This window comes from Manacus vitellinus, unplaced genomic scaffold (genome assembly GCF_001715985.3).
Source record: "Manacus vitellinus isolate BGI_N305 unplaced genomic scaffold, ASM171598v3 scaffold_45_pilon, whole genome shotgun sequence".
Classification (NCBI taxonomy): Eukaryota; Metazoa; Chordata; class Aves; order Passeriformes; family Pipridae; genus Manacus; species Manacus vitellinus.
The window spans coordinates 6,195,512-6,217,556 of NW_021940571.1; the positions used below are offsets into that span (position 1 = coordinate 6,195,512).

At 35.9% G+C, this 22,045-nt stretch overlaps 1 protein-coding gene across 1 annotated transcript in view; it reads left to right on the plus strand.

Annotated features, from left to right (window-relative positions):
• NAALADL2 (N-acetylated alpha-linked acidic dipeptidase like 2) overlaps positions 1-22,045 on the plus strand; it is a 241,426-nt gene that overhangs the window by 176,883 nt on the left and 42,498 nt on the right. The window contains exon 11 of the mRNA XM_029962326.1: positions 2,935-3,030. Within this exon, the coding sequence (XP_029818186.1) occupies positions 2,935-3,030 (96 nt within the window). The remainder of the gene's footprint in view (positions 1-2,934; positions 3,031-22,045) is intronic.

Below are 22,045 nucleotides of genomic sequence, written 5' to 3' on the forward strand. Positions count from 1 at the left end.
TAGAAAAATGAGTCTAGTAAATCAGAAGTGAATTTTAGTGCAAGTGTCCATCATAAATAAGCAAGACTAAGCCACGTTTGGGGTTTTAAAGGATTTTCACCTGCATTTTCGATCTCCATTTAATTGATTCATAAATCAATTAATTACTGTCACAAGACCCGAGGGCAGCAGGAAATTGGGTTCAAATTAAAAAGAAAAGGAAGCAATTTGTTTTAAGATTGAAAGTTGAATGTTCAATCGAAGTTTAATCAGAAGTGACCTATTATTTGAAAAGTGGAACATCAATGTCTTTCTAATTTCACAGAATGCTTCATTAAATGAGTATTGAAAAGACCAGGTTAACTGATCATTCCAAAAAGAAGATAAGACAAGGATAGGGTTTGGAAATCTACTTCCAAATACATGTTCATTTCTCTTATGAAAAGCTCATAGAGAAACCAATAATTGCATTGGGAATTCAAGGATTATTGGGGTGATCCTTTCAGGATTGTAAAGGTTGTATGATGAAAACACAACTTTATATCAGAAGAGCAAATGTTCTTTATCCATTGGATAGCTGTGAGCTTAAAGAAAAAAATAGAGAAGGCAATAAACATTGAGTAGAAAATTTTGAAGGCATGACTGGAAGTTGGGCTTCCGAACTTTAGGATGTCTCACAGTCGTCTGACCTTGAAACAGTTTTTCTGTAATTTGACATCATTGTCACAGCATTCAGCTGCACAGTGCATGGGAGACTCTGCCCATTGTACAAACTGAGGAGGATACAAATGCCTGGCTAAGAATGAAGGCAGATGATTTGCGTTTAGGAAGTGAGTGTGGCAGAGTATGAGGACAACAACTGCAGCTGTAACTCCTACTGTGGTTGGAAAGCATAAAGGAATAACATAGTTGGTTTTAATGTTCTTTGGATTAGCATTTCTTTTTCTTAGTGCGTATTTACTAGAAATTTGCTTATCAAATTGCTGTTAAAAAACCAAAACCCAACACTCACTTGCTATTGTGAGCTTACTGAAAGAATAAATGTGAAGTCTGATGCAGTTTCTCACTGTTGGAAACTTTTGCTCTTTCTGTAAAATGCTGAGAGGTACTGTTGGAACATCATTTGGGCTCATCTCTCTGCCACATCCTCCCTGGGGTAAAGAGTAGGCTTCTCTTAGCTAGGAAGTTCATGCAGCTTTCTCTGATGAGGATAGTACTTGAAAGGCAATAAAAGGCAAGAGAAGCAGAGCAAGTTGGCCTTTCTAGTAGTTCTTTATAGAGGAGCCTTTTTGGAAAAAAAAAAAAAAAGAAAAAAAAGGAACAACAATCGCTTTAAACATTTCCTTTTATAAATGCAGAGCAAGATTATTTCAAATCGTGATCCTTTTCAAGATCTTACCACGCAGGGTCTGGATTTGGTCATGAGCAAACTGACTTGCCATTTGTGATGCCTAGATGTGTTTTGATCTATTTGCTGATTGTTGCTTATTTACATTGTGTTCTTTCAAAAGGCAGAGGGCAGAAGCAAAGGCTGCTGTTTTGCCTGGCCCAGCTGCTGTAATCTCAGCTTGGCTGGGAGGTGTGCCTGGAGTAGGGTGGGAGAAAAGCCAGCTAAGCAGCATCTCCCTGTTTTACAGACAGGGAATCCACCAAGTTTTAGGTTCCAGAGAAAGAATATTTGTCTAGGTGGAACAATAATCTGGTCTGGTGTAACAAATCTAAATCATCAGTCATTCCCTTCCCTGACTCTCAGTGAGGTACTCTAGAGTGAATATAAATAGTGTGGTTCTTTCAAAGTTATTGATTGCAATTATGTGAATGATGATGAACAGCATTAGCACCACCACAGCAGAATGATGGTGCTCCTGAACAGACCCCCAGTCAGATGATAAACTAGTGTGCAAACTTAAAACAAAGATGAATAGGTGTTATGAGTTAATCTTGAAGTATGTATTTTATTTTTGTAATAAATGACTTTGTGCATCTTCTCTCTGAGATATATATATATATAAAAGTTTACTGTTTTCCTGAAGGGAAGAATGACTTCATTTATTTTTCTGATGCTTCTGTGACAACTTATGCAACACACAGATGCATCATAAACACGGGAAATTTATATGATTCAGTGCTAATTATATATTTATTTTTTTAAAGAAGGTGATGGGAGCTTTCTACTGGAAATAATCTCCTAGCAACATGGAAATTCTGGTATACTATTGATCATGGAGGCATTAATTTGTAAAAAAAGTTAACAAGCAAACCTACCAGCAATGTAATGTAATGTAATTTTAGGCATCTGTGCACCTTTGAGGCTTGAAGTTTTGTTTTCTATTGTTTTGGGTTTTTTCACTCCACTCCTTGGGATTAAGTTTGTTTTTTCCATGTGACAGCAATTTGACAACCTCACTTCTCCCTTTCTTACAGTACAAGAGATTAATATCTTGTACAAATGATATATTAAGATTGCCTCGTGTTAAAAGAGTGGTCAACCTAAAGTATATAGTTTCAGGGAAATGACAAAAATCCCTTGCTATGTTAGATGTATAGAGAAGTAAGATGGTTGCAGAAGATAAAAAAGTATTCTTTGATTATTGTGGTTACATTTCTTTTGAAGACTTAAATCATAACATATTTAATAAAATGTCTGATTGCTGCTTAGCTCAGAATGAAAGCTGTGTGGATATTTTTTCTCCCTGTAGGCAAAATTTTTAGCTGCTTTGGAAGCATAATAACAGAGACAACTGCCATTCCAGAAATAAAGTCATAAGACTTAGGGCTTTTTTGCCTTTTTCGGGAACTTGGAATCAGTTAATTAGATCAGTGAAATAAATTTCATAATTGTCAAAACTTAAGAACAATTTGAAGGGTTTTTCAATCTCTCAACAAAATCCAATAAGCATTTGAAGGAGGAAATCAGTGTGGAATCCTAAAAGACTTCTTACTTCTTTCTCACAGAATTCTAGCTTTCTCTCTGAAGCTCTTTTTCCTGTACATGCAACAAAAACTGAAGAACTGGATCCCTCCTTCAGTCTGCACGAGACCATCGCAAAGGTAAGAGAAATGGAGATCTCACCTTTACATACCTTCCTTCAGGAGGCCAAATTTGAATTTGTGAATAATTTTGAAAGATAATATTTTATTTTTTCCCCGTGATTAATTTGAATGTAGTTAAAAGTTGTGGAGGTTTTTTTCATTGAGATCCACCTTTGGAATATTCTTTGGCATATTACGTGCGCAGGCACTTCACTTCATGAGCTGTTGCAGTGGTGTTGGCAGGGGAGGAAGGGGTGGCCATCCTGTGATTCTAGAAGGTGCTCTACAGAGGGGATGCTCCCAAAGTTAATGTGTTCTGACTCCCCTCTTATATATTGCTCCAATATAATACTCCCTCCATATTATTTATTGATACAATCAAAATTACTCCTTGCTCTAAAGTGCTGCTTCTTCTGTCAACTCTGCAGGCCCTGTTTCTACAAAGGGACATGACTACAAATGAGCCCAACTTAATGGGTTCATACACTTCTTATAATTTGGTTTCTTATAAGCCAGAGCACTGTAGGCCACACGGATTTCTTTCTGTAGTTGAAGCTACTTTTTTTGGAAAAGCAGCTGCTGTTGAAACATTTCTTCTGGTAACAGCAAAGATCAGCCATGTGAAGATTTAGCATGTGGGTGGCTCAGCATCCATGGCAAAATAGACGGGGACTGATCTTGGGGTTTTGTGTTTTGGGTTGTTTCTAACTATTAAAAACTATTGTTTTTAACTGTTAGTTTGCTTGGTTATTAAAAAAAAAAAATCCCCCACAAAAAATCACATAATCTTAGACATGGTTTTGAAGCTTGTCAGAGTTTAACAGTTAATGAACAACCACCAGACAAAAGTCTTCTCTGAAGGCCTTTCAATGGAATTGATGTTTTTCAAACCATCCTTAATGCCAAAGGGGCTGAAAAGATTCACCAAATCTGTTCCCAAAGTCTGAGGGAAATAGTTCTGTGATTATTTACTGCATAGTTAATTTGTGATTTACTAAATAGTGTGTGATAGACCATGTGTAATCTGAGAAATCTGTAATTCGGTATTTGCTCTATAATATTGACTAACAGAAAAATATTTATTAGATAGTTGACTTCAAGCATTTTGATCCTGCTTAAATATTCACCAAAATATTTTAAATATTGATAAAACTTGATGAAGATTGCACTAGGGTATGACTGTATTTCCGTTTTACTTTTCAGACTGTAGTCCAGGATGCTTTTATAAAGATGAATCACATATACAGCAGTGGAGTGAGAACCTCAGCATTTAAAGGAACTGCTATGATTTAATTAGTTAACTAAGCATCCTTAATACTAATTCTTAGTCTGAAATCTTCATATTTTCATTGTAGTACTCTGAATAATGAGACCAAGTTAAATCTCTAGCTTTATAATAAACTATTCATATTTGAAAAAAAAAAGACTGGTGAGAAGTTAGCTTGTAGTTAGAATTTACACTCCTCAGTTGGAAATTAATGCTCCTTAACAAGTACTTGCCGAATGACTGCGTGTATACCCCATTACAGTTGCAAGTAAAACAGGTATCATACCTGCTTCAGAAAACTTTAACTTTTAATTTCAAAAGACTTTTCACACAAAACTAGTTTTTTATGTTAAAAGAAATTAAATATTCAAATGTAATAAATTCTACATTTGATAATTTTAATTGCCTTTTTTCCTCAGAAATGGTTTATGAAAACATTTTCAACTGTAACTTTTTATTCTTATTTTTCACTGCATATCACTTACAGTCTGCTTCGCTTGTATGGCCACTCAAGCTGGTGGAAAAGAGCTTGTGTTGGTTTGGGCAGGAAATTATTTGAGGCCCTTCATCTCACTGTGGGAAATAGGGCTTTAATGATTTTTTTTTTCAGTGTGGATGGCTTGATACTAAGTAACAATGTAAACATTTCAACATAATTTTTTAGATGAGGTTTGGTGTAAAAACAAATAATCAGCTAATTGTGGCTTGTGCTCTGTGACATCAGTGGTTACCTTAATTGCATGAGCACTTTGAAAAGGAGGAGGTTTCTGAATGTGGCAGAAAAAAATTAATGAGAAATGTGCGGCTATTAAGTAGATAGATCTGTAATCTGAGTGCTTAGAAGAGCTAATTTGTCAGGACAATTGTCAGAACAATTTATCTTAAAATCTTGGCATTTTAAAGGTGGATTTAGGGTGAATTGCTGTGAGAACCAGACTGATCTGAAACATTCAAAGGGAGAGAAATCTGTAGGTTTCCTGGCGCTGAAGAACTGAGATATTCATTACAGAATTGTGTTGCAGTGCAAAACTTAGTGATATCTTAAGTGAGATTTGCAGACCTTGTAATTTCAAAAGTGTTTTGTAATGCATATATTAAGTATTAAAATGGAGAAGTGTGTTCCTGTGTGGCAGAGAAGGGGTTTTCCCACCTGACCAGAAGTCAGGTAGAACTCCATTGTTATCACATGCATATTCAGAAAATTATGCGCTATTTTTCAATAAATTCCATCAGTGTTATTCAGCAGTGTTTCATGGTAACCAGTCAAATGGAGTAATTAACAAGTTTGAAAATACTTTTGTGTTTTGAGGTGTGCTTGCTGGAGTAGCCTCATAGGATTGGGATTATGCAGTTCCAAAAGCCCGAATGGCCGACGTCCAACAAGGAATGCCACTGGAGCCACTTACCAAGGATCAGCCATGGAAAAATATCTTATTGACTTTTTCTTTGGCTGGCACCAAAGTATTGAAAGGCATGCCAGAAGTGACATAATTGGTTTTATGATGAGTTATGGGTGTTGACAGATAACTCTTGAGAAAATTATTATTGAACCTTAATATTCAACACTCCAATTATGAAACTCTTAGTAGAGCTAACTGTTGTAATGCAATAACTAACTACCATAATGCAATTAACTTCTAAACACTGAATAAAAGAGTGAGAGGGAGAAGTGTTTCCACTTCTAGGGGAAATAAATTTTTTTGTATAACGTACTGCGATATTCCAATTTTTTAAAAATATAAACACTTGCAAAAAGATGAGAGGCAGATACTCTTCCTGAAACAAATGGAATGAAAAGTGTGCAAATGGAATGAAAAGACTGCTGGACTGTTAGTAAATGAAATTTGCATTTTGACCATAGATAAGGTGCAGCACAAGAATATTGACTTGAGGCATCCTCTAACAGGATCATACTGTTCTGTTCCTTTGCAGCATGGGAGGATATATATTCCCATTTACCCATTGTCCAGTCCCATTAATTCTCTAATATAGGGAACACTCACTAATTGCAATGCACTGATATCCATAACTCTGGTAGTTCTTTTCTCTGTAATCTCCCTAAAAATGAAGATCTGTGGTTTGGTGCCTGCTACCTCTGCTAAATATTTATATCTTCTTGCATGGTATCTGCAAATGAGCTCTTTTTTTGTGCCAAGATAATACAACATATCTAAATTAACATAAAGGTGTAAAATTCTTACAATCCCAAAGACTGAGAGTGCAGATTTTGAAGCAGTATAATAATACTGTGTACAGGACATCTGTGTTACCAGAAACATTTCTAACAGCATATTGTTCCTGACATAGCTGTTTCAGCAGAGTACATTCGCATTCTTGGGTTGTTCCTACTACATCGTGGCCTTCTGGGAATCAGATTGTTCTTGAAAAAGGTCTGTGGCATTATGCTTGGGCATGCCAGTGGCCTTTGCATGGAGACATCTGGATTTCCATTGATGTATCTTCTCTTTCCATTTAAAAATTCCCTCTGCGTAGAGCTGGAGGATTTGGCAGAATTGCTAAACATTTCTGAACAGCAGAGACACAATATTACTCCAGTCAGTTACAGCACTTAAAGTGTTAAAGAGCTTGCATGGTGGGTGCAGAACTAATCTGAAATATTCAGGAAACAGAAGTCTGATGCACATGAATGTTTCCCATATCCAAGCCAAGCCCAGAAAAGCCTTTGTCCTTGCAAGGCCCAGACAGATACACAGCCTCCCCCCCATCACTGTGTGTTGTGCTATTTGAAAATTTTTGCTGTATGCCTTGATTTCCATCATGAAAATGTGACACACTGGAGTGTCAATTTTCACAGGTAATTTCTCCAGTTAGCTTTCTTCAGTAATGTATTCCATTGGATGTAATTTTTTAAATTCCTGTCTTCAGTCGCGTATGCCAGGCTTTCCCATCATTTCTCAGTCTCTTCATCATCATGCCTCCAAAGGCACGAGTTCTGCACAGACCAGCAGAACTCTCATGTCTTTTTAAAGATGAATTATGTTATGATTTTGTACTTTCAAAACAAATTATTCAAGCCTCCAGCCAACAAACAGGAATGTGGACCAGGGGTAGGTGACAGAGATGCTGACTGAGGTTAACGTAGCAGAAGCACAGTTGTCAGTGTATGAAGTGAGGACCAAGCTGGGGGGCCTGATCCATATCCATATTTGAGGCAGTCTGCCCTTGATACCTAATGTTTAGATGTGGGGTTTGACCTTGTTGTGCAGATATCAGAATGGTCTGTGATACTGTTTGGATGCTCTGTCACACATAAAAGCACCTGTATGGGTTTTGGGGCTTTTGGGGCTGAAAAATTGCAGGATGACTTAAGACATCTTTTAATTTTTCTGTTTGCCCTCCCGCAGCTGGCAGCAATTCATGGTGTTTCAGCAGCTCTGATCTGCCCTAACATGCTGTATCAGCATAATGCACCAATTGCCATAGTCACTTCATAACTTAAATTACTTACTTTGCTTTACTGACCAGCATCTCATGTACTGGTTCTGATCATCTCACTGGAATTTATGGTTTGATGGTATTTGAGATATTCAAAGCACAGCTGTATTGTCTGTGGTGACAGTCTGACTGAAATTGCACAAAACTTGTCCAAATTTTTCTGCAAAGGAGCACAGGCAAACATAATTCACAGAAATGGTTTGATTTAGCACATATTCTCTTAAGCACACAAGTGAGACTTTTTGTTTTACCTTTAGCCTTCTTGCATGAAAGAACATATAATCCAGTTCAAGCAGAGGGTAAATGCAAACCTGCTGAAAACTCCCTTCTAACAGTGTCTATTTTATTCTGTAGCAATTGTCAGCAGCAATAAGAACAAGGCCAAATCTGGTGATATAACCTGGAACAGTAACTTTGGGGTTGCTCTATGGATTGTGGTGAACAGGGAAGTAACAACATTCAAAGGAAAAAAAAGCTGTCTGGGGATTTTCTCAGCATTAGATGAGAAAGAGGTGACTTTGCTGCTGAAGACATGAGGTTTTCTGACAGACAGTCATACTGTGTTTGGCCAGACAGCATATTCTCTATCGACTCTAGCCTAGTTAGGGGAGATATGCTTGGAATTTTTCAGTAGTTCTTTGTTCCTAAAAGGAAGTAGCCTCAAGGACTCCTGCATTTTATACTTGAACTCTGATGGATAAAGACTAGGTAATAAAAATAAGCTCAAATTGCAGAACCCCTGGTAAAAATTTGATGAACCAGCTGCACCATCCAAGACAGCTTCACTTGGTTCAGTCAGGTATTAAAAACCAACTCCATTCCCCTATCCCCTGAAATTTTCCATGTATTTCCTGCTGATATGCTAATATGCTTCCTTCAAAATGGAAGAAGAATTACAGGACAGAACTAATTATGTTTCCTCCTGTGACATATATTCATGGGGTTGTGGATAGATGTCAAGACTCCAGTACTACAAGATTGTTTCTGGGCCCTTTGTTTTTCTTTGTGTTAGGTTTTGTTTTTTTTTTTCTTTTTTAGGTGCTGGAATGTAATGTTTTCAGCATAGATCAGAACTCTGATAACTATGAAAATATCAAAATAAACAGGGAACTGAGGTTCCAATAAACAAGAGAAGCTGAATGAACAAATAAAATAGGTGCCATTAGTAGCATGGCTTGTTTAGAAACCATTCCCATGGATTGTCTGTGTATGTTCTTAGCTGTTCAGTTCTTTGTAAAGAGAGAATTCTTTATTCCTTAAATATTTTTTATATTGCAACAAGACTGTATGTTCTTTAAAGAAGTTAACATTGTATTCTATCAGAATATTTCTTAACCATTAGTTCCTGAGATTCTCTTTTAGGCCTGAATTGTACTTGGTTGCTTTCAGGATTTGTCTGCCAACTATCAGTGGGAAGGGAAAGAAATCATTGCATCATTTTTCAGCTATAACTGCAATTTAAGTGAAATAAGTAAATACATGTCAGATCCATCTGATCAAACCAAACCACGGCATAAAAACATACATTGATACATAATTATCATCTTAAATCTTACAATAGAAACCCAATATTGGTGTTGTTTGCACGTCTCATGGAAGACACTTTTTACTGCAAATTACACAGCAATCTCACTAAGCAAAAGATAAGGTAGGATTGAGAGGAAACATTGTTTTAATCCCTATTTTATAGATGAGAAAATGAAATACCCTGGGCCAGAAATGGTCCTTACAATGAGCAAGTACATCTCATCCCCTGAACACAGAATTATCTTGTAAAATTTGGTGATTTGTCTGACACTGTAGACAGACTGAGACAAAGCTGAAGCTAGATTACTGAACTTTGAATTTGGCATGTATTTGGGATTTGCTGAAATTTTGACTACTGGCTGTGACCAACTGGCCATTTTTCTACTCTGTACTGAGGCCATGGCAGTGCCTGTGTTAGTGGGACTTACCTGCCTTGGAAAGAAGTTACGTTTTCTGCAGCAGTGCTTTCCTTTCCAGTGCCTTATTTGGGTTATGTTGAGATCTGACTGCAGCTGGAGCTACACTGGTGACAGTCTCTCAGCAAGGATGTCTGTGACAGGTGTCTTATTTCTGGGAGGAAGTTTTGTCTGATGGTTGATAATCATGACTGTACACAGAAACCACTGCATATTTATTGCATAAGTCAACTTATTGTTTTCAGTTTGTCCAGTTTACTGTGTAATGAGAAAATCTATTTTATATCCTTTGCTGTTATTTCAAAAACTTAAGTTTGCTGTGAGGGATGTCAAACAATTGGACATGTGCATGCATTTTGTAAGGAATGCCTACACATGTTTATAGAATCATAGAATCATTTGATTTGTATTCAACCCCTGAAATCCAACAACTTTAAATCTGAACAAATCTGAAAAACAAATCTACAGCTTGCTACTCTAGTAGATAAGAATATGCCTGGGGTTATTTGAATATTCCTATTTCTCACTATCCTATTCTTCACACAGTTACTGAATTTATCAGACTGTAATTTTATTTATCCATTCTTTAGCATCAGTACTACCATAGGCATTTGTTGTTGGCACACATACTGAATTTGATGGCTTTGCAAGGAACATGAGTTTTTCTTGAAAGAAGATGCCAGCATTCGAGAGGGATAGTTCCTTTGGGTACTCTAAAAGTACCTTATCTGTCGTAGCAGCTCACTGAATGAGCATTTTTCTGTCTACAAAACTTTTGACAAAGATGGCAAATCAGACAGTCCTTTCCCCAGAGCATGCCTCTTAAAACAGAAGGTTTCTACTAACAATAATAGAGTAACTACTCTTTTCTCTTTTTCCTTGTTTTTGTTTTTTTTTTAATTTAGTGTAATCCAATTTACATTTGAGTGAATATGAGGTAAAGTCAGTGCAACTTTAGTATCTGCTCAAGTAAAAAGAGATGGAAGTAGCTGATTGTGTACTATGACTGAATTAGTTGGTTTTGCAAACAACTTGCAGAAAGACCTGGGGAAATACAGCTGCTAAAGTATATGTTTCTTTGTTCATTTTATTTTTTAGGCCATGCTTATAACTTCCTTTGGTGTACATTTGTACAATGTATTTTAGGCATGTTTTGTCTTTACGTTATTCTGTGACACAACTGCAAACACTGCAAGGTGCTGAAGTTTCCTTTATGAGCTTAGTCCTGAATTCAAAACCACATTTTCAAGACTCTGTATTCCCTTAAGGAATTTTAAAATGACAGATTTTCCCAGGAGACTTAGCCCAATTCACAGTGTTTTTAATCTTGTCTTTAAATGTCAACACCTATTTTGGCATCAAACTGATATCTGAACTCTTCTGAAACCATCCTCTGGGTGCTAAGCATTTCTTGGGATTGTAGCCATCCAGAGAGGCATGGATAAGACCAAAATTAAATGTCTAGACAGTGAATAAGAAATGTGTGTCCTGGAAAAAAAACTCCTAAGAATCAACACATTGTGCCCTGAGCTGAAGGATGCCTGCAGGAACCTAATAGGAAAAAATAAGCACAAACTGATGCCTGCCCTTATATATGACAATTAACCCTTAAATCCTGGTCAAGATCCAAAACAAACAGCTGAAGGTTCAGATTTCAATATGCTGCACCTTGAAATTCTCATTTTACATTCAGGGTGTTACTAACAGGAGTGGCTGGGCCTCTTTGGTGCCTTCACTGCAGATGTGCTGTGAAAATCTGATTCCAGTGGCAGATAATCTTTATTTGTAATTCTTGTTCTGAATTATTTTGTAAGTGGTTGTGTATGAGAAACCTGATGTATTCTCAGTGATAAAAATCTTCAAGATGTTTTTTTTAAATACTCCTGTGCATGAAACCGTAGTTTGCCCTTGTCCTTTATTTTCTTGACACTGTAGTTTGCCATTGTGTTTTATTTTCTTTTATTCTACCTCCTCATATGTTGCTATGCAGGCATTTAAATTGGATATAACTAGAAAGCACAATTACATGCTTTTAAATAGATCTCCTCAAATGAAGGATTGCAAAATCAGCATGAAGACTCTTTTCAAATACAATTGAACAGTGTGAAGAAGTTTTGTGAAGTGTAGAAGCTGTGAGACAAAACTAGTAAATATTTAAAAAAAAATTATGGTGAGCTAAAAAAAAAGAATATAAACCAAATTGTTACAGAATAGATTCAAGCCCATGTGTTAACATAATGCCCATGGGATTTAATCAGCCAACAGGAATGATCACCCCATCCACCAGCAGTTCCTTGGACCAGGGTCTGGGTATTGTCTGTAGCAAACTAACCGTAAAACCAAAGCAATATAAAAGATGTACTTTCCTACAGTGGAAATGATGTTTCTCTTTCATAAGCAGAGATCATATGCTGGCTATGAAGCTATTTTTTATTTTAATACCTTCTTGTAAAATTAATAGCTGGGAGTTTCATAAATTGCAGCCTAATTCCAACCATACAGATATAATATTGATTTTAAAAGGTGCAGCATCGGTATTATCTGTTGGAATAATTTTAGTTTCAAATTTAAACTAATATTATGAAGTACAGCATTTGGACCTAAAATATTTCATGACAAGAGCCCAGTAACCAATACATGAAAAGCAACATTTCAGTAGGGTAGAAGGAAAGAAGGATAGAAATTGTTCTGGAGTAATGGAGTAGTATATTCTAGTATGCTGCAGACTTTTACTCATCTAAAAGTTATATGATAACGTAGAAATTGAGAGAAATTTCTTCAAAATCAAGTTACCAATAAAACTGTATGTCCTGAATTATATTTCCTTTGAGGAATCATTCATGAAAAAGTAGTGTTTTCTTATAGTTATGTGATAATTCTTCAGTCTCATAGAGTCCTTGTCTTTTCCTTAAAAGAAAGAATAGCCCATTTATTTTGTAGCTTAGGTATATCAGTAGTCCTACTGAACATGTATAATGCATTATTCTGAGATAATACCAAAGTTTTACTTAATCTGTTTTAAATTTTCATAGATAAGCAATGAAATAATCCCTGTGTTGCTACCATCAGATGTGATCCATCAACACTTACATGCTTCCTTCTTTAGAAGAATGAAACTCTGAAAGGAGAACATTTACTTTCTTGTGACAAAATAGTTCTGATTCCTAAATATCCCAATAAATAGCAATACACTTGCATCTGACTGATGTGGATGATGTTGACTATTTATTTCAAATTTCATTTTTAAGTATTTTTCTGATCAAATTGAATGTGAACTTTGTGATTACCTTTTGTTAATAACTTATGATTCCATCTTTTCATTATGATGAGGCCAGGAATGTATGGCTTTCATTGTTTGGGTAATCAAATATTAAAAAAATATGTAAATGCATAGTGACAAAATTCATCAATATACATTGTAGTCAAGGACAGTAATTTGCCCAAACATTGTAGCCTCTCCTGCTGTTTGTCTCAAACTTGCTTGGACAGGGAGAGTAGCGTGGCTAATCCATCAAAATTCATGAAAACTCACTGTAATTCTGGAGCATCCAATAAAAAAATGGGCTGCACGATTGAAGTAAGATGAAAACTGACATGTTCTAGGGATGATACAAGTCAGCAATGTCAGAAGTGAATGCTTTTATCAAACATGTAATAAAGTATCAAAGTGGTTGAATACAAACTGATTTTGATCCTTTTAGAGAGAATGTGACATCTCGTTACACTAAAACACTCTCCCTTTCTGACCGACAGCCTTGTATCAGCACGTCCTTTTTAATTTGGAGTGAGGCAGCCTTAGAGATTTCACTTCATCTTGGATAAGTGTTCAAAAGCTCTGATAATTAAAAAACTCAGGGAAAAAATTTGGGCAGTGACTCTCAATGAAATCACTTTATTGATTACTAGCCCAATATTCTTGTTAAAAAAAGTCACCAAAAATAACCTCTGATAATACAGGCAGACATAAAAATATAATTGCTGGGTTTGGTTTTCTTAATGACTTTTTAAGTGAGGTTTTGGTTTGGTTATTTTTTAATTTCTTCAAAGCAGTTAATTGGCAAAGTCACACTTCTACTGGCTTATTTGAGCTTTGTATACACACAGAGACTTCACAAAATCCAAATACATTGATAGAAGAAGAGATGCTACTAAAGATTATCTACTCTGTGATATTTTCTATATTTTTAAAAGATATTTTAAATAGAACACAATTTCTGTGTTTTATTAATGCTCAAATCCACAAATGATGAGCTTTGTAGCTGTATTTTCTGTATTTTCATAAGATATTTTATATATAAGTAAATTTTTTAAAAAAGTTAACAATGCTCAAATTTACAAAAGCTCATTTTTCTAGCTCAGCATGCTGACAGTTGTACACTATAGTCAACTGGCAGACTTTTTATCACAACTTTTTTAAATATCCAAGGCAACAAAAAAAAAACGCAAACAAAAATTGACTGGCTTCTTCTCAAATTAGTTTATAGTTGCCCTACTTCATGATTCTAGGGGTTTATTGATTTTTTTTTTTAATAAAACAGCTTTAGAACACAGAAGTGAAGATTGTGTAAATTTTAAATATTTTATTTTTAATTTCCTCTGTAAGGTGTTTCCTTGAATATATCATTTTGAGGAATCTAATTTTAAATGACATCGTTGCATCTGTCAAGGTGCCACCATGTGTTAATCATTCAGATTTCACTTCTTAAAACTACTGATTAATGCCCTCTGATAGATAAATGAACCTGATGTAAACAGATGAGAACTGTCTTGTTTCTATTATAGTACTAATTCTGTGTACTTTAGTGGAGTTCACTCTGGCTTCAACCAGTATAAGAACCAATGGTCTACATGAAGTGTGCATATAAATAATAGTAAATAAATAAATGATAAATAAATAATAAAAAATATTGGTCAGAATTTTTAGCTGCTCATGAAGTGTTTGAGCCCATAAGTGCAGATGCACTCTTGGATTTTTGAGGTGCAAACTGAGAGGCAGCAGCTGCAAATCTAATTCATTACATCTCAGAATAAAAAGTGTAGTTTTGTTCTGCTTAGTGAATATAAGACCTGTTGGGAATTAAATTATAAACCATATTCTGCATCCCATCAATAATCATCCAGCACTGTCCCCTGTTGGCATTGCTTGAGAGAGGAGTTCAGTCCCAAAGCTTAAAAGGATGCAGAGGAGCACTCTGAAGACAAAAGGCTAAATACTTATATTTATGCAACTGAAAAGCTTGATTAGACTCAGTGGAATAAATGCTCTGCTGTGGAATTTTTAGGTATCGTTAAAAAGCAGAATTGATCAGACCAACATAGAGGAAAAAAAAGTTCCTTTTTCTCTTCTTTATTTTCTCTTGAAATAAGGAGAATGTTGCCTTGAATGGGCAGAGCTTGTGGCTCAGCACACTGTGACCTTTGAGGTTTGGATTTTGCTCTTTCAGAAGAGAGTTTGGCAAGTGAGTTTTTTAATAGAAAGCCCATATATAATGTAAGGAACTATATAAATACATTTAAAATAAAAAAAATTATATAAGTACTTAAAGAAATATATGTAACCTTAAAACTTTTACGTCTCTTGTTTCTAATATCATTTATTGACCTTACCATGGAAGAACATTATTGGAATTTAAGTCGTCAGTTCAACTTTTTTCCTATTTTTAGAAGTATCTCTGGAAAAGTAAAAAAATCTTAAAATAACAAGAAATGCTTTCTTCCACCTGTCTTTGCTACATCACTTCTGATTCTCTACCTCTTCCCTTCCTGTCACCTATATCCCATCAAGTTCTGAGCTGAATGTCAAGTTTTAACATCTGGAATTGGATTTTCAACAGACTTTGCAGCTAATGTAATAATTAAGATCATCAGACATCTCCATCAGCTGAATGTTGCTGACTTTATAGTTTCCCAGTTCCCCTGAGCCAGTGTGAACGTTACCACGGGGCGAGCAGGATTAAGTTCGGTCTGACTGAAAAGGAATCATTTGGGTTTGTTGTTGCTTTTGCTGTAGGGCTTGTTTTGTTCTCGGCTCTCAGATCTGATTTGCCACACAAGCTTTCGTGCCCGTGGAAGGGTGACAGTGAGAAGTGCACGTGGAGCAGAGCACAGAGGCAGCTATTTCAGCAACAGCATAATTTTTGATAGGCTCTGTAATTTGAACTGAAAGGGTGTTAAAATTGGCCTGAGGAGGATTATTTCTTTACATACACTATTGCAAAGTTGATTCTTATATCTGCTTAAAATGCATGCCTAAAATTTAAACAGTCTTTTCTGTGTCTGTTGCTGTTGTTACTCCAATAGAATTGTGGAAGCATCGTGGCTAAACCTGACATATAGTGACAAATTGCCACTTCTACAAAAAAAAAAAAAACAAAAAAAAAAACAAAAACAAAAACAAAAAAAAAGCAGAAAACAACTGTGGCTGGGGTATGATTTATTTTGTACTTTGAAGGAGAACATGAGAAACAGATTACAAAGCCTTTTATGAAACTCATTATTACATTTGGACTTTAGGAACTCGCTGTGGAAATTCTGATTGGAATTTATAAAACCTAATTAAAAGTTAATGCGTAAGGGCTGTATTTGTAATTTTAAATGTTGATACTAACAGCTGAGCCCCAAAATTGTGATTTAGAAATAAATCTATTGCTTGTACCCATAAAGTGAACAGAAAAAACCAAAGCCTACTCAAAATTTTATTTAGGTTTTATTGGTAAGATTTACGTATCTGTTGTGGTTTATATAAATCTGTTGCAGGGTTTGTAAATACGCTTTTGGATTAGTAAATCCATTTGGACAATATTTGCTGAAAATCTAAGGGTTATGCATTATTTGGCACTTAAGGAAGAATATGCTTTAGTGAAATTCCTAAAAATGAGTCCCCATTTTAGTGGTGGCAGCCTTTATGGTGAGTTATTGAAAAGCAACCTCTGAGAAGATAGATTTGCATCTCCAAATTTTATTAGGTAACCACTGTTTTTATTCGCCATTAATAAACCGGTTTCATAATGCAGCTTTAGTGTTGCTCAGTACCTAAAGAAAAATTAGTTCCTATGCTCTATGTTTAAGAAAGCTCCTTTTCAGAGTTAAATCAAACATGAATCTGTTTGGGCTGGAATTGTAGAGTGGTTTGCTATTTAGTTACTCAGACTCCAGTGTTTTTGCTGTGTGCTGCTCATTTTTTGCAAACTGTGTTGCTTACCACGAGCTGTAGTTGAATAATCACAGTTTATTTAGTTGGGGAAATTACATGAAGAAGTGAAAGACAAATTAATACCATTTTTTTTTAACAGAAAGCTATTATGTTCAAGGGTGCATGGTTTGGATATGAATGGCGCTGCCAGATGATAATTTTCTACAGCCAGGTTATCAGATACAATGAAGAGATTGCACTATATAGCCATTTAAAGATTTTCACCTTCCCACTTTGGGTACCCAAGATGAGAACTGTAACCAGGAGGACAAAACTGGTGGAAGGGCCAGAACACATCCTGTGAGGAGCAGCTAACGGCACTGGGGTTATCTTGGGAGAAAAGGAGGCTGAAGGGCAACCTCATTGCCCTCTGCAGCTTCCTGAGGAGGGGATGTGGGGAGGGAGGTGCTAAACTTTCTCCCTGGGGTCCAGTGAGGTGTGGGAATGGTGCTAAACTGTGCCAAGAGAAGTTTAGACTGGACATAAGGAAGCATTTCTTTACCAAGGGGGTGGTCAAACACTGGAACAGACTTCCTAGAGAGGTGGTTATTGCCCCAAGTCTGTCAGTGTTTAAGAGGCATCTGGACAATGCCCTTAACAACAGTCCCCTTTAACTTGGTCAGCCCTGAATTGGCCAGGCAGTCAGACGGGATGATCATTGTATGTCCCTTCCAGCTAAATTAGTAAATTCTGTTGTATTTTCTGTGGATGCCTTCTGCTATGTTTTTTCTGTAAGACTATTCGAAAGGTTTGACAATGAGTCTGAAACCAGCTTTGTGAAGTCTCATGATCTATAAGCTGGTTACCCCAGCAGTGCACAGAACATGATTAATGATTGACTCTAGAAATTTGCTTGATCCAAACATCAACATTAACCAGCTGATACAAAGCAAAAGGGCTGAACTCTTAGTGAGAAACATCTCTGTACTTTATCGCCAGCTTTTATTTTAAATAGCAGCAAAATGAAAATGTAGTTTACCATGTCATAGGTCCCATTGCATGAAGTGATGCATTCATTGAAAGCACAGGGCTTCCAAGTTCCTAGAAAAGACTGCATTCCCCTTTGGGTGGTTCATGAAAACTACCTTCTGGAAGAAGGAGCTGTGATCCTACAGCAGCGCTCTGATCTCAAATGATCAGTACTTCTATCTTGATATGAAAACTATAAATTCATATAGTTTCTCATATTAAGAGTTGCCATTCCTAAAAGTTTATATTGTAATAAAAAAGGCAACGTGACAATGAATAAGATATTGTAAAATTATATGAGCGCATTAAAACAGGTATGTCTCTTAGAATCAGAGATCTGATATGAGGAGCTGTTTAGCAACTGTTGCAAATACAATAAAAAACAGAGCTGCATGAAAGAAAGTGAATAAGGGGAGTGTCTCTTTACTACATGACTGGAGAGAAAAGAGTAAATTTGAATTTAAATGAACATAGCCTGGAGAAGAACCTGAGTTAAATCACCAGAATTTTGGAATTATTAATTTTCACATAACCAAGTAAGGAGATAATTTAAAATTGAATGTCTGGTCTCCCTGGCCATTTCAAATTTGAATACTATTTATCTTTAGGGAAACTGTGATCCTAAAGAAGGTACTTTTCAGCTAAGAAAAGAGCACATAGCGAGAAGTACATGTTGGAATCATTGACTGAACACCTTTATATAGCGCAGTTTGATTTTGGGGTAATTGCAGGATGAGGTCAGGCCTTTACATAAATATCATGTTGTCTAAAAGTGATAAAGAGAATGGAGCCACAGAAATATTCTGTCTCAACTGACATGAATGATATTCTTCTGAACTTGGTGTTCCAACCAGTGCACTCCTTTTGATTGACATATCTAAGGAAAAATTTAAACTTTTTTCTTCCTTTTTTTTTCTTAAGATAAACTGAACAAACTTGCAGCTGACAGGATCTCACATGAGATCCTAATGAGACAAAGAGAATGAAACATTTCTTTTTATGCTGAAGTGCCAAAACCATAATGACATTGTATCATGGTTTTCAAAGAAAATATAAAGATAGAAAAACTGGCTCACAACTCAAAAGATATTTTGCATAATGTGGTGGACTGAATGCTGAATTTTGAGGAAAACTTTTCTGTCTTATCTCTTTTTTCCTTTTTCCACATGAGGCTGGGAATCTTTCTTTTGCATTCCTTTTCTCTTGCAGGAAAAAAATCTCTGTCCACAGTAAAATCTCACAGGGCAGGGAGAAACAATGGAATGATTTCTAACTGTTTTCCAAGTAACCATTCTTTTCCAGATCAAGTGTGTTACAGATATTCATTCAAGTGCTTTTCTAAACCAGCCTATCTTAAGAGCTCTGTGTTTCAAATGTTTAGTTTACATCACTGCATTTGAAAATAAAACAATTAAATTGTTAAAATAGAGTAAAAATAGCTAAATGTAAAAAAAAAATAAGTAGTCTAAATATGAAGTAGCTCATGTTAAAGTAGCCAATTTAAAAAAAAAAAATCAAAGTTAAGAACTTAATTGACTTCAAAACTTATAAAACATCCTTCACTGGAAGGATTTTTATGTTTGAACTGAAAAAAAAAAAAAACCAAAAAAAAACCTCAACAGCAATTATTGAAAATTTCTTTTCAGAATTTCCCATTATGCCTTATTATATTAAATTGACAGGGCAATGTTGACATGATTGTACTTTACCCCACCAAGAATATTGCTATATTTCTTTGAAAGGCTCCTGTTCCACTGATTTTCTATTGCAAATTGGATCACTCCTGCTTACGTCTGGAGATTAGAAGGAATGTAACTCCATACAGAAATATTACTGCATTCTTCTCCACTGCTTTAGAAGTAAATGAATGCACAAAACACGGTCACAGTGGGAAAGAAGAGAGCAGGAGTGTGATAGATGAAAGAGAGTAGGTTTAGATTAGATATTAGGAAGAAATTCTTCTCCATGAGGGTGGTGAGGTCCTGGCACAGGTTGCCCAGAGAATCTGTGGCTGCTCCATCTCTGGAATTGTTCAGGACCAGGTTGGACGGGGCTTGGAGCAACCTGGTCTAGTGGAAGGTGTCCCTGCCCATGGCAGGGGGGTTGGAACAAGATGACCTTTAAGGTCCCTTCCAACCCAACCCATTCTATGATTCTATGATAGTATTTATGTGACTGAACTTTCCACCTACTTCTAAACATTAATTCCAAACCCCATAAAAATGCATACATCTGTGCAGAGTGTATCCAAAACAAGATAGTTGATGACCTGCCCTACACACGTTACCTCTTTGAGCACCTTCTTGTCACACCTGTGAAAAGATACATAATGGGAAACAGTGAGATAATATCCTAACATCCATTTTTGTAGTAAGGACCAGTTTTGTGGATGCTGCATCACCAAATATGACAGTAGCTCTATATAACCTATTTGATTACGATGTACCTCAGGGAGTTTTTTTCTTTCCAAATTATAGTATATAATTAACAGATAAGATGAAGTTTTAAGGAAAGATTTCAATTTCAAATCTTGTTTCTTGTTATCTGGCACATTTTTTAATTAATTTCTATTTGCTGAAGAAGGACAAAGATACTCTAGAGCCATTTGTTTTTCTTAGTAAGACAAAAGTAAACAAAAATAAATCTTAAGATACTTCAGTACAATTAATGTCTGAATCCATAGCAAGTGCTTTTATCTCATCATGCTGTTAGAGTTATTAAATCATCAGTCTCTCATGGACTAGTTGTCAGAGAAGAGATTCAGCTTTTTTTTCTTTTTTTTTAAAACAAAACTCTACCCATACCTGGAATATGTAATTTTTCTCCTCTGGGTGCCTTCTGCTGGGCTCTACAGCCACCATTTTTCCAGACCACAGTGCAGTAGAGTGAAGGACTTGTTAAAAGGTGCTTGGCTGATGCACTTCAGCCCCCATAAGTGTATCACTGGCAGAGATGTGTCCTGTGAGTTGGAAGGCCTTGACTTTTGACTTACTCAGCACTCATACACTGACAAGAGAAATTATATTCTTGCTTGCTGAAGAAAGCAGGTTGTTACAGGAACTTTCTTTTGGCAGGGGCACCCAAATTCTGACAAGCTTTGGACAGTTGTGCTGCAGTTACATAACAGAAGGCAGTAGCCACATGGGCACATTTTTAAAAATTGAGCTCTAGTTCCAGAAAAAAAGAGCTATAAATCTGTGTCCCATTTAATATCTTATGCATTCGGCCTGTCCAGAAAGAGGTGATATGTTGGTGCTAATGATCTACTTTTCATCTTCCATTTCCATGCACAGTAAATTGCTGATAAGTTTTCCTGGTGGACTTTTAAAAGCAGAAGAGATCAATACTCGCAAATGCATACAAAGTTTTTAAAATAGCAAGCCTTTAGAAAATATTACAGTGTGTAAAAGTATTTCCCAATATATTCAAAATTGGATCAGAAACCAAAGCAAGGAAGTGAGAGTCTTGGCAAGGAGCAGAAAAAAAGGAAATCTGTGGTTTTGATCAGTGGATTTAATTTTTTTTTCCTGCTTATAGTTCGGGCTATGTACTTTTACTCTGTTCTGGCATTTGGAGAGGACAAAAAGAAGGAGAAATGATAACAAGAATTCCATGTTCTTTCACTACATTGGTTTATCAGTTGCCTTGCTTCTGTAGAGATATTTTATCCAGTTGCCTGGTTCTGGATGGAAGATAATTTTGCTACACAGTAGGAAACTTTGATAAATCTAGTAGGCATATGCTTGGGTAGGTTTGGGTTTTTTGCTCTTTTTCAGATGCTGTCAAGAAACATTTTTTTAAAGGACTGTAGCGTCTTTTGTCATATTCTGTAATTTTCACTGTGGCACTATTGGAAGAATGATGCCCTTTGCTGCTTGTGCTTTCTTTCTCTAAGTTACTATTAAGATTAAATATAATTAGAGATAATTATGAGAATATATGAAATAAAAAACTTGCATCCAGCCAGTGGAGAATGGATACATGCTTAGTATATCACTTAGAAAAGCTGTGCCATGTGCTGCTGAAATATGTTTCGTTTAACTAAGAGCCTTCAAGTTTTGTACCTTTCAGCTTGAATTGCTTCACTGATGTAGATCATACAAATAGAGTTGGTCTTGTGAGAATACTGTAGGAACAACAAAAACTACCTCTTTGCCTTAAAATACACCTTTTACTTGTCATGACTTTCCGGTATCTCGTTTTAAG